The sequence below is a fragment of the Symphalangus syndactylus genome, chromosome 21 (genome assembly GCF_028878055.3).
Source record: "Symphalangus syndactylus isolate Jambi chromosome 21, NHGRI_mSymSyn1-v2.1_pri, whole genome shotgun sequence".
In the NCBI taxonomy this organism is placed as follows: Eukaryota; Metazoa; Chordata; class Mammalia; order Primates; family Hylobatidae; genus Symphalangus; species Symphalangus syndactylus.
Window position 1 is genome coordinate 67,073,909 of NC_072443.2, and position 12,144 is coordinate 67,086,052.

The 12,144-nt window shown below is 39.9% G+C and overlaps 1 protein-coding gene across 10 annotated transcripts in view; it reads right to left on the reverse strand.

The window, feature by feature from the left end:
• Nucleotides 1-12,144, reverse strand: part of CNTN6 (contactin 6) — a 512,408-nt gene that overhangs the window by 13,441 nt on the left and 486,823 nt on the right. For all 10 annotated transcript variants that reach the window (XR_010118662.1, XR_010118660.1, XR_010118661.1 and 7 more), the window contains one exon: nt 11,624-11,810. Coding sequence is in view for 7 of the 10 variants with exons in the window: in XM_063630727.1 (XP_063486797.1) it covers nt 11,624-11,810 (187 nt within the window). In the remaining 3 variants the exon portion in view is untranslated. The remainder of the gene's footprint in view (nt 1-11,623; nt 11,811-12,144) is intronic.

Below are 12,144 nucleotides of genomic sequence, written 5' to 3' on the forward strand. Positions count from 1 at the left end.
ACATCTTAGTTTCTCATTTATTTTTTTACTGTTCTTTCCATAATTTATGATTATTTTATTCATTTGTCTTTTTTTCTTGTTTTAGGTTGCCTCTTCTCTAAAAGAGAAATTGCTGGTTGGCAAAGATCTTGCTTGGTTTAATTGCTCTTAGGCCCTCAGCATCTAACTGTAGGCATGGCTCATGGGAGGCACTATCTCTTGAGTAGATGACTGGATGATCATGCAAGAAACCAAACAAACAAACAGAATACCTCTGTCTTCTCTTTAGCTTAGCCAATTAGAACAGGCAGAGATTTTGGTAAATGTGAGCTCTGCTTTTTCAGACTTTCCAATGGAAGATAAAATATCAGATTACAAATCTAGACAGTGACAGTTTGAATGTGTGATGAATGCAGAATTTTTTCAGTCGCCACTATTAAGAGGTAATCTTGATGTCATCTCAAGGACATGGAGAGTCAAAGTTACATAGAGGAGTAGCACCTGGAATCATGGTTATCATCAGTGTTTCATTAAAGCTGTTTCTCATGCATGCTTTGGATGTCCTTCTATGACCCTTAAAGAAAAGAAAATTCTGCAACAAATTTATAAAGAGAAAGAAAGTAGCTATATTTTCTTACTTTAAAAAATGCAAAGAAAGTAAATTGCCTCTAAAGGAGGAGTATAATAACACATGTTACCATGCACTGAGCCTTCATGTATGACAGCCTCTGGGTCACCTTGGTGTACATTATATCCTTTAGTTCTCAGAGAAATCGCTAGAAGTAAGTATCTTCATTTCTATTTTTCAGATGAGAAAATGCATTCAGAGTTATCAAATAATTAGATCTGGCACACACATAGTACATGGCTGAGCAGGGATCCACATCCACAATTCTCTCTGAAGTCCCATTCTAAGTTTTTCCAACACTCTTTCACAATGGGCCAAAGTTATTGGAATTCTTAGAAAAATGCAAACACATTAAAGGGGAAACTTTGGGGGAAGGTATAGAGCAGAAAAAAGACCATTTGACCATATATAGGCCTGGCAGGGGTACTACAAGCTGAGAGATTTCATGAAGCCAGGTAAGTGAATGTTAAACTTCAGATCAGTAAGTTTGGGATGTCAGGGCTAGAAGAGGAATGATATACAAAGGAGCTTTGAGACACATTGTGAAAGATCTTGCTTGCCTTTTTCTTAGTCTTCATTCTCTGGAATAGAGGAGACAATGACGTTTGATGAAGAGAAGAGAAGTATGATGACATTTTAGTAGGAAACATTTCAAAGAAGTTTGAGGTTTAGATGGAAGATTTGAGAGTCAGGGAGAGAAACTGTTGGGATGGTTAGGGAGGAAGATGATAAAGGAGCACAGTGGTAGTGGGATGAAGAGATTTCATGCTCATCAGTCTAACAGAGGCCATGACAAAATCTTTCTAAGCATTTGTGTCCTCCTATCTAGAAATTAAAATACCAAACTCCTTGACTTATTGTAATAATTAAGTGAGATGTAGTATGATAAAGTTAATACAGGGCTGGGGATATAGAAGTGCTCAATATTTTTAAACTGTGGTAAGCAAAATAAGGATCCCCCAAAACATGATCACATCCTAATCTCCAGTACCTGTGGACACATTATATGGAAAAGGAGTTTGCAAATGTGATTAAGGTAAGAATCTGGAGATGAGGAAATAATCTTGGATGATTCAGGTGGCTCCAGTGTCATCAGGAGGGTCCTTACAAGGGAAAGAGGGAAGCAAGAAAGTGAGAGTTAGAGGAGTTGTAATGACAGAAGCAGAGGGTCAGAGGCAGAGATATTAAGGTACCCTACTGTTGTTGGCATTGAACATGGAGAAAGGCGTCACAAGCCTAAGGAGGGTCACAAGCCCAGGGATGTGGGTGGTCTCCAAAAGCCAGAAAACAGGAAACAAATTATGCTTTGGAGCTTCCAAAGCTAGTGCAGCCCTCGAGCACATCTGGATTTCTACACAGTCAAAACCCTATCTAACTCCTGACCTCCAACTTTTATTGTTTTAAAACACTGAGTTTAAGGCCATTAATAGAATAATAGAAAAGTTACTCTTCTGCTTTCACAATGTCTGTGATGTAGAATGTCAAAGTAATAAAATGAGAGGTTGGATAGCTATTTAAATACAAAGGGATGGAGACGTGTATATTCTTCTTATTCTCAGGTGCTTGTTGGCTATTTTTATAGGGTCACTGAAGCATATAGGCTGGTAAGAGTCAAATTTAAGAGATATTGAAACTAGATATCTAGGAATTACCGAGGTTTTTCTTGTTTGATTTAGTTAAGAAAGCTGAATACTTAAACACTAATCTTCAGTTTAGAATTTCTGATTATTATTTCACTTTTTCCTTAGCAGAGGTATTCTAATGTTGTATCTTGGGTGAAATTACTCATTGTTAATTAAACTGTTTCCAAAAATTTATATCTCCTACTCTTTGACAAATTGATCTTATGTTAACCATCAGACAAACCAATAATCTTTAGCATTTGATGTGAATTTCCGTCCAACCCATTTGTAGGATCAACTGGGCCAAGTGAACAAATTTAGTGTCAAAAACAAGGATTTTTTTCTGCTTAAAAACATAGAATAATTTAGCACAAACTCACATGTTAATTTAGGTTGCATGGACAATGAAACTAGTAAATTCAGATGACAGAAAAAATTATTATTGAGATTTTCTGATAAATATATATATATATATATATATATATATACACATATATATATTATATACAGAGCAACTTCAAAGACGCCTGGGTCAGGTGCCACGTTGCAGGTGCCCACAGCCCGCCCTGTATGCTTTAAGAGGGGCGCGCTGTCCTTGGCAGTGTCAGCGCCTTCCTTGGCACTGTCAACCCATTACCCAGCTCGGCCTGGGGCTGCTCCTGGTGCTGGGCCTGCCGCTGCTGTCATCCCCGGGAACGACCCTGGGCGCAAATATCAACCCCTTCTGCAAATGAGAGTAGCGTTGTTTTGCCTACACCCACCAGCTCCGGCTCCAATAGAGCCGTTTCAAGGGGGCCGTCACTGCTATCATCTTGGTCCTCTGATTCCTGGCCCTCTTGTTCCTGGCGGTGGGGCTGGCACTATTGGTGCAGAAGCTTCAGGAGATGCGGCAGATGGAGGGCACCTACTGGCCCAGCAGCAAGGAGCAGTTCTCCTATGTAGCTGAGGCCTGGGCCCCTCATACTCCAATGAGACCGTGTGGGGCTGCCTGCACATCTAGGCCCCCTGTCCTCCAACTGTCCCTCTTCATTGTTGTGTGACCTTGGGGAAAGGCAGTGCCCTATCTGGGCAATCAGATCCACCCAGTGCTTAAGAATAGCAGGGAAGAAGGTGCTTCAAAGACTGCCCTTGAGGTCAAGGGAGTGTGGGGCTACTCACTTTTATATAAAATTAGTAGTGAGATGTGAATATATATATATGTATATATCATACAGAAAATCTCAATAAGAATTTTAAAATGTATATATATGTATTAAATATGTCATATGGATATATCTCTCTCTTCCTGAGGTAAATGATTAGTTCAGTGTTCAAGTTCAATCCACCTTAAACTGGTTGATGGGATTATGTATAATAAAAGTTGACCTGAGTCTTGGCTCAATAACTGCACTAAAATGTCTGTCAGTCTACCATGATACAATCAGTTTTTTTTAATGTTTCTTACACATTTCTAATCACTCTTGATTTTGCTTGAGATAGAAACTGAATTACACACAAGAGTTTCTGTGAGTTTGGCATCTCTCAGTCAAGAACTAAATGTCCAGGTAATCTGAAAACTGCTGATTGATTGGAGATTTTCATTCAGATTTGCAGATTAGCTGAAAGAAGCTAAACCACTCCAGAAAGACCAAATAAGTAAATCATACATCCAAGTTATCTGGCAATAACTTCATCGATTTAGTCAACATTGAGTAAAACAGGAAAAGGAATAGAACTTCATTGTTAACTAATCCATTCTTGAAAATAACTCACAGCCCAGTCTGTCTAAAACTGGGTGGACTGGAGGAAAGCTGGTTCAAAAATTTTTGCTCCACAGGCTTTTGCAGTTCCACAGCACTTCGTATTTTCTAAGATGCTTCCAGAATCAGTACCTTGTTTATGCCTCATGGATAATTTGGGAAGGAGTGAGGACAGAGATAATTTCTATTTAATAGATAAGACCATGAAAGCAGAAAAATGGAATGCCTTGTCCTATTTCAAGTCGTGAGTGAACGATGTACCCAGATTTGGAACATGAATCTCTGACAGTTGATCTGGTTATGTGGAAATGACTGGATAATCTATTTAATCAAGGACCTGTTCTCTGAGATGGTTCCTAACTTCTTTTGGACATGAGAAATATACGCATCAGGGGAATAACTTTATTTTTTTATTATACTTTAGGTTTTAGGGTACATGTGCACAATGTGCAGGTTTGTTACATATGTATCCATGTGCCATGTTGTTTTGCTACACCTATTAACTCGTCATTTAGCATTAGGTATATCTCCTAATGCTGTCCCTCCCCCCTCCCCAAAACAGTCCCCGGAGTGTGATGTTCCCCTTCCTGTGTCCATGAGTCCTCATTGTTCAATTCTCACCTATGAGTGAGAACATGCGGTGTTTGTTTTTTTGTCCTTACGATAGTTTACTGAGAATGATGTTTTCCAGTTTCATCCATGTCCCTACAAAGGACATGAACTCATCTTTTTTTATGGCTGCATAGTATTCCATGGTGTATATGTGCCACATTTTCTTAATCCAGTCTATCGTTGTTGGACATTTGGGTTGGTTCCAAGTCTTTGCTATTGTGAATAGTGCCGCAATAAACATACGTGTGCATGTGTCTTTATAGCAGCATGATTTATAGTCCTTTGGGTATATACCCAGTAATGGGATGGCTGGGTCAAATGGTATTTCTAGTTCTAGATCCCTGAGGAATCGCCACACTGACTTCCACAATGGTTGAACTAGTTTACAGTCCCACCAACAGTGTAAAAGTGTTCCTATTTCTCCACATCCTCTCCAGCACCTGTCGTTTCCTGACTTTTTAATGATGGCCATTCTAACTGGTGTGAGATGGTATCTCACTGTGGTTTTGATTTGCATTTCTCTGATGGCCAGTGATGATGAGCATTTTTTCATGTGTTTTTTGGCTGCATAAATGTCTTCTTTTGAGAATTGTCTGTTCATGTCCTTCACCCACTTTTTGATGGGGTTGTTTGTTGTTTTCTTGTAAATTTGTCTGAGTTCATTGTAGATTCTGGATATTAGCCCTTTGTCAGATGAGTAGGTTGCAAAAATTTTCTCCCATTCTGTAGGTTGCCTGTTCACTCTGATGGTAGTTTCTTTTGCTGTGCAGAAGCTCTTTAGTTTAATGAGATCCCATTTGTCAATTTTGGCTTTTGTTGCCATTGCTTTTGGTGTTTTAGACATGAAGTCCTTGCCCACGCCTATGTCCTGAATGGTATTGCCTAGGTTTTCTTGTAGGATTTTAATGGTTTTAGGTCTAACATTTAAGTCTTTAATCCATCTTGAATTAATTTTTGTATAAGGTGTTAGGAAGGGATCCAGTTTCAGCTTTCTACATATGGCTAGCCAGCTTTCCCAGCACCATTTATTAAATAGGGAATCCTTTCCCCTTTTCTTGTTTTTGTCAGGTTTTTCAAAGATCAGATAGTTGTAGATATTCGGCACTATTTCTGAGGGCTCTGTTCTGTTCCATTGATCTATGTCTCTGTTGTGGTACCAGTACCATGCTGTTTTGGTTACTGTAGCCTTGTAGTATAGTTTGAAGTCAGGTAGCATGATGCCTCCAGCTTTGTTCTTTTGGCTTAGGATTGACTTGGCGATGAGGGCTCTTTTTTGGTCCCATATGAACTTTAAAGTAGTTTTTTCCAATTCTGTGGAGAAAGTCATTGGTAGCTTGATGGGGATGGCATTGAATCTATAAATTACCTTGGGCAGTATGGCCATTTTCACGATATTGGTTCTTCGAACCCATGAGCATGGAATGTTCTTCCATTTGTTTGTATCCTCTTTTATTTCATTGAGCAGTGGTTTGTAGTTCTCCTTGAAGAGGTCCTTCACATCCCTTGTAAGTTGGATTCCTAGGTATTTTATTCTCTTTGAAGCAATTGTGAATGGGAGTTCACTCATGAATTGGCTCACGGTTTGTCTGTGATTGGTATACAAGAATGCTTGTGATTTTTGTACATTGATTTTGTATCCTGAGACTTTGCTGAAGTTGCTAATCAGCTTAAGGAGATTTTGGGCTGAGACAATGGGGTTTTCTAGATATACAATCACGTCATCTGCAAACAAGGACAATTTGACTTCCTCCTTTCCTAATTGAATACCCTTTATTTCCTTCTCCTGCCTGATTGCCCTGGCCAGAACTTCCAGCACTATGTTGAATAGGAGTGGTGAGATAGGGTATCCCTGTCTTGTGCCAGTTTTCAAAGGGAATGCTTCCAGTTTTTGCCCATTCAGTATGATATTGGCTGTGGGTTTGTCATAGATAGCTCTTATTATTTTGAGATATGTCCCATCAATACCTAATTTATTGAGAGTTTTTAGCATGAAGGGCTGTTGAATTTTGTCAAAGGCCTTTTCTGCATCTATTGAGATAATCATGTGGTTTTTGTCTTTGGTTCTGTTTATATGCTGGATTACATTTATTGATTTGTGTATGTTGAACCAGCCTTGCATCCCAGGGATGAAGCCCACTTGATCATGGTGTATAAGCTTTTTGATATGCTGCTGGATTCGGTTTGCCAGTATTTTATTGAAGATTTTTGCATCAATGTTTGTCAAGGATATTGGTCTGAAATTCTCTTTTTTGGTTATGTCTGTGCTGGGCTTTGGTATCAGGACGATGCTGGCTTCATCAAATGTGTTAGGGAGGATTCCCTCTTTTTCTATCGATTGGAATAGTTTCAGAAGGAATGGTACCAGCTGCTCCTTGTACCTCTGGTAGAATTCGGCTGTGAATCCATCAGGTCCTGGACTCTTTTTGGTTGGTAAGCTATTGATTATTGCCACAATTTCAGAGCCTGTTATTGGTCTATTCAGAGATTCAACTTCTTCCTGGTTTAGTCTTGGGAGGGTGTATTTGTCGAGGAATTTATCCATTTCTTCTAGATTTTCTAGTTTATTTGCATAGAGGTGTTTGTAGTATTCTCTGATGGTAGATTGTATTTCTGTGGGATTGGTATTGATATCCCCTTTTTCATTTTTTATTGCGTCTATTTGATTCTTCTCTCTTTTCTTTTTTATTAGTCTTGCTAGTGGTCTATCAATTTTGTTGATCTTTTCAAAAAACCAGCTCCTGGATTCATTAATTTTTTGAAGGGTTTTTTGTGTCTCTATTTCCTTCAGTTCTGCTCTGATTTTAGTTATTTCTAGCCTTCTGCTAGCTTTTGAATGTGTTTGCTCTTGCTTTTCTAGTTCTTTTAATTGTGATGTTAGGGCGTCAGTTTTGGATCTTTCCCACTTTCTCTTGTGGGCATTTAGTGCTATAAATTTCCCTCTACACACTGCTTCGAATATGTCCCAGAGATTCTGGTATGTTGTGTCTTTGTTCTCGTTGGTTTCAAAGAACATCTTTATTTCTGCCTTCATTTCATTACGTACCCAATAGTCATTCAGGAGCAGGTTGTTCAGTTTCCATGTAGTTGAGTGGTTTTGAGTGAGTTTCTTAATCCTGAGTTCTAGTTTGATTGCACTGTGGTCTGAGAGACAGTTTGTTATAATTTGTGTTCTTTTTCATTTGCTGAGGAGAGCTTTACTTCCAACTATGTGGTCAATTTTGGAATAGGTGTGGTGTGGTGCTGAAAAAAATGTATATTCTGTTGATTTGGGGTGGAGAGTTCTGTAGATGTCTATTAGGTCCACTTTGTGCAGAGCTGAGTTCAATTCCTGGATATCCTTGTTAACTTTCTGTCTTTCTGTCTCGTTGATCTGTCTAATGTTGACAGTGGGGTGTTAAAATCTCCCATTATTATTGTGTGGGAGTTTAAGTCCCTTTGTAGGTCACACAGGACTTGCTTTATGAATCTGGGTGCTCCTGTATTGGGTGCATATATATTTGGGATAGTTAGCTCTTCTTGTTGAATTGATCCCTTTACCATTATGTAATGGCCTTCTTTGTGTCTTTGATATTTATTGGTTTACAGTCTATTTTATCAGAGACTAGGATTGCAACCCCTGCCTTTTTTTGTTTTCCATTTGCTTGATAGATCTTCCTCCATCCCTTTATTTTGAGTCTATGTGTGTCTCTGCACGTGAGATGGGTTTCCTGAATATAGCACACTGATGGGTCTTGACTCCTTATCGAGTTTGCCAGTCTGTGTCTTTTAATTGGAGCATTTAGCCCATTTACATTTAAAGTTAATATTGTTATGTGTGAAGTTGATCCTGTCATTATGATGTTAGTTGGTTATTTTGCTCGTTAGTTGATGCAGGTTCTTCCTAGCCTGGATGGTCTTTACAATTTGGCATGTTTTTGCAGGGGCTGGTACCGGTTGTTCCTTTCCATGTTTAGTGCTTCATTCAGGACCTCTTTTAGGGCAGGCCTGGTGGTGACAAAATCACTCAGCATTTGCTTGTCTGTAAAGTATTTTATTTCTCCTTCACTTATGAAGCTTAGTTTGGCTGGATATGAAATTCTGGGTTGAAAATTCTTTTCTTTAAGAACGTTGAATATCGGCCCCCACACTTTTCTGGCTTGTAGAGTTTCTGCTGAGAGATCAGCTGTTAGTCTGATGGGCTTCCCTTTGTGGGTAACCCGACCTTTCTCTCTGGCTGCCCTTAACATTTTTTCCTTCATTTCAACTTTGGTGAATCTAACAATTATGTGTCTTGGAGTTGCTCTTCTCGAGGAGTATCTTTGTGGCGTTCTCTGTATTTCCTGAATCTGAATGTTGGCCTGCCTTGCTAGATTGGGGAAGTTCTCCTGGATAATATCTTGCAGAGTGTTGTCCAACTTGGTTCCATTCTCCCCGTCATTTTCAGGTACACCAATCAGACGTAGGTTTGGTCTTTTCACATAGTCCCAAATTTCTTGGAGGCTTTGTTCATTTCTTTTTATGCTTTTTTCTCTAAACTTCCCTTCTCTCTTCATTTCATTCATTTCATCTTCCATCGCTGATACCCTTTCTTCCGGTTGATCGCATCGGCTACCGAGGCTTCTGCAGTCTTCGCATAGTTCTCGATACTTGGCTTTCAGCTCCATCAGCTCCTTGAAGCCCTTCTCTCCATTGGTTATTCTAGTTATCCATTCATCTAATTTTTTTTCAGAGTTTTTAACTTCTTTGCTATTGTTTTGAATTTCTTCCCATAGCTTGGAGTAGTTTGATCATCTGAAGCCTTCTTCTCTCAACTCGTCAAAGTCACTCTCCGTCCAGCTTTGTTCCGTTGCTAGTGAGGAACTGCATTCCTTTGGAGGAGGAGAGGTGCTCTGCTTTTTAGAGTTTCCAGTTTTTCTGCTCTGTTTTTTCCCCATCTTTGTGGTTTTATCTACTTTTGGTCTTTGATGATGGTGATGTACAGATGGATTTTTGGTTGTGGATGTCCTTTCTGTTTGTTAGTTTTCCTTCTACCAGACAGGACCCTCAGCTGCAGGTCTGTTGGAGTTTGCTAGAGGTCCACTCCAGACCCTGTTTGGCTGGGTGTCAGCAGCGGTGGCTGCAGAACAGCGGATTTTCGTGAGACCACAAATTCAGCTGTCTGATAGTTCCTCTGGAAGTTTTGTCTCAGAGGAGTACCCGGCCGAGTGAGGTGTCAGTCTGTCCCTACTGGGGGGTGCCTCCCAGTTAGGCTGCTCTGGGGTCAGGGACCCACTTTAGGAGGCAGTCTGTCCGTTCTCAGATCTCCAGCTGCGTGCTGGGGGAACCACTACTCTCTTCAAAGCTGTCAGTCAGACAGGGACATTTAAGTCTGTAGAGGTTCCTGCTGAATTTTTGTTTGTCTGTGCCCTGCCCCCAGAGGTGGAGCCTACAGAGGCAGGCAGGCCTCCTTGAGCTGTGGTGGGCTCCACCCAGTTGGAGCTTCCTGGCTGCTTTGTTTACGTAAGCAAGCCTGGGCAATGGCGGGCGCCCCTCCCCCAGCCTCACTGCTGCCTTGCAGTTTGATCTCAGACTGCTGTGCTAGCAATCAGGGAGACTCCGTGGGCATAGGACCTTCCGAGCCAGGTGCGGGACACAATCTCCTGGTGTGCCGTTTTCCAGGCCCGTTGGAAAAGCGCAGTATTAGGGTGGGACTGACCCGATTTTCCAGGTGCCGTCTGTTACCCCTTTCTTTGACTAGGAAAGTTAACTCCCTGACCCCTTGTGCTTCCAGAGTGAGGCAATGCCTCGCCCTGCTTCGGCTCACGCACAGTGCTCTGCACCGACTGTCCTGCACCCACTGTTTGGCACTCCCTAGTGAGATGAACCCGGTACCTCAAACAGAAATGCAGAAATCACCCGTCTTCTGTGTCACTCAGGCTGGGAGCTGTAGACCGGAGCTGTTCCTATTCGGCCATCTTGGCTCCCTCGGGAGTAACTTTAATATAACTTTATTTTCAAACTCTTCTCAACCATCTCTTCTTTCCAAATATGGTTGTGTAATTAGAATACGGCATGTATAGGTAAACTAGATATTTGTAAGTGGCAGTGAATTTGTCTTAGTCTTTTCAAAATTCAGCAACTATACTTATCTTTCATTCATCAGGATTCAGAGAGCAAAAAAACGTGTTTTAAAAAGTCTGATTCTGTGAATAATTTGTGCTCATTAATAATATATAAGGAATATGTAAATATTATTCAACCACAAAAAATCATCTTGCAGGAACAACTAAGTCAGATGATCAGACCTTTCCCAATTTATTGCTGTGCCTCGTATTATGGAATATTTGTGCATCCAGACTCAGTCAGAAAACAAAGGCAGCAACAATCACCAAAAGATGAAAAACATTCATCTTTTATGTAGTAGATTCTGATTATGTGAAATCACCTGGCTGCTTATCAAGGGATATAAGACAAACCAGAGGAGTTCATTCTTAGATTTCAGGGACTTTCAAGTAAGCTGTAGTAATAAGGTATCCTAAAAGGAAAGATCCAGGTATCTGACAGTTGTGGGATCACATCTGAATATACTCGGACTCAAATGACAAACAAAACAAAAAAAAACCGTTTACTGAGCATTTATTAAGGTGTGTACCGGACATGTATTGTTAATAATCTCTTTCAATCTTGAACAAAACCTATGAGAACATAAATATGACTTTTTCCTCATTTTATAGGAAGGCAACTGAGACTGACAGCTAAATACCACCTAACAGTCCAAGGATGGGAAGTCAGTTTTTGAATGCATTTAGAAGGAGGGTATCAGGGCCAGTCTTAAACATTATACTCTTCTGTCTTTCATTGATATACTTGGAATATTCCTCTTTTGGAATTCCAGAAATATCAAAACATTTACCTTGATTGTTATCAAAAGGTTTCAACAACTATCCATATTTAAGGGACAAACCAACTAACCAAAGTAACCAATTACTAAAGAAATGAGGTGTGGGAATGAAATGAACATCAAGCAAAGGAATAGGTTTCTCTTCACAGATGAATCTTGTTTCCTGGAGTGTATGCATACTTACGAGACTTTTTGGTGGTAACATTGACTGGGGGGCTTGAGGGCCCTGTCCCGGCAGTGTTGTAAGCCCTTACGGAAGCAAAGTAGATGGTATTAGCTTTCAGCCCCGTGATGTTTTTGGTTGTGATATTTCCACTGACTCTAATTTTGCCAATCATGGATTCTTTGGAGTCATCTGTCCAGTATAAGACCTGATAATTAAAAACCAAAAACAAGCAATTTATTGTTCCCCAATAACTATCAATCATTGTTTACCAGCAACTATCAACCACAACCACAAGGGATATGGGATGACGACAGAAGTATAGATGACAAAAACATTTTCTAATTAAAATGGTTATACAACAACAAAATTGTTATTCTCTAATATTTATGAGGAAAAAAGTCATGAATGCAAATTCACAATGGAAATTAGAGAACCTGATTTTTTAGATTACCAAAATAAAGTATTTTATGAGCTATCTAAAGGTTACCAGCTTTAGCAAATGATGTATAACAAATCAGACAAAAACACATTTGTATATA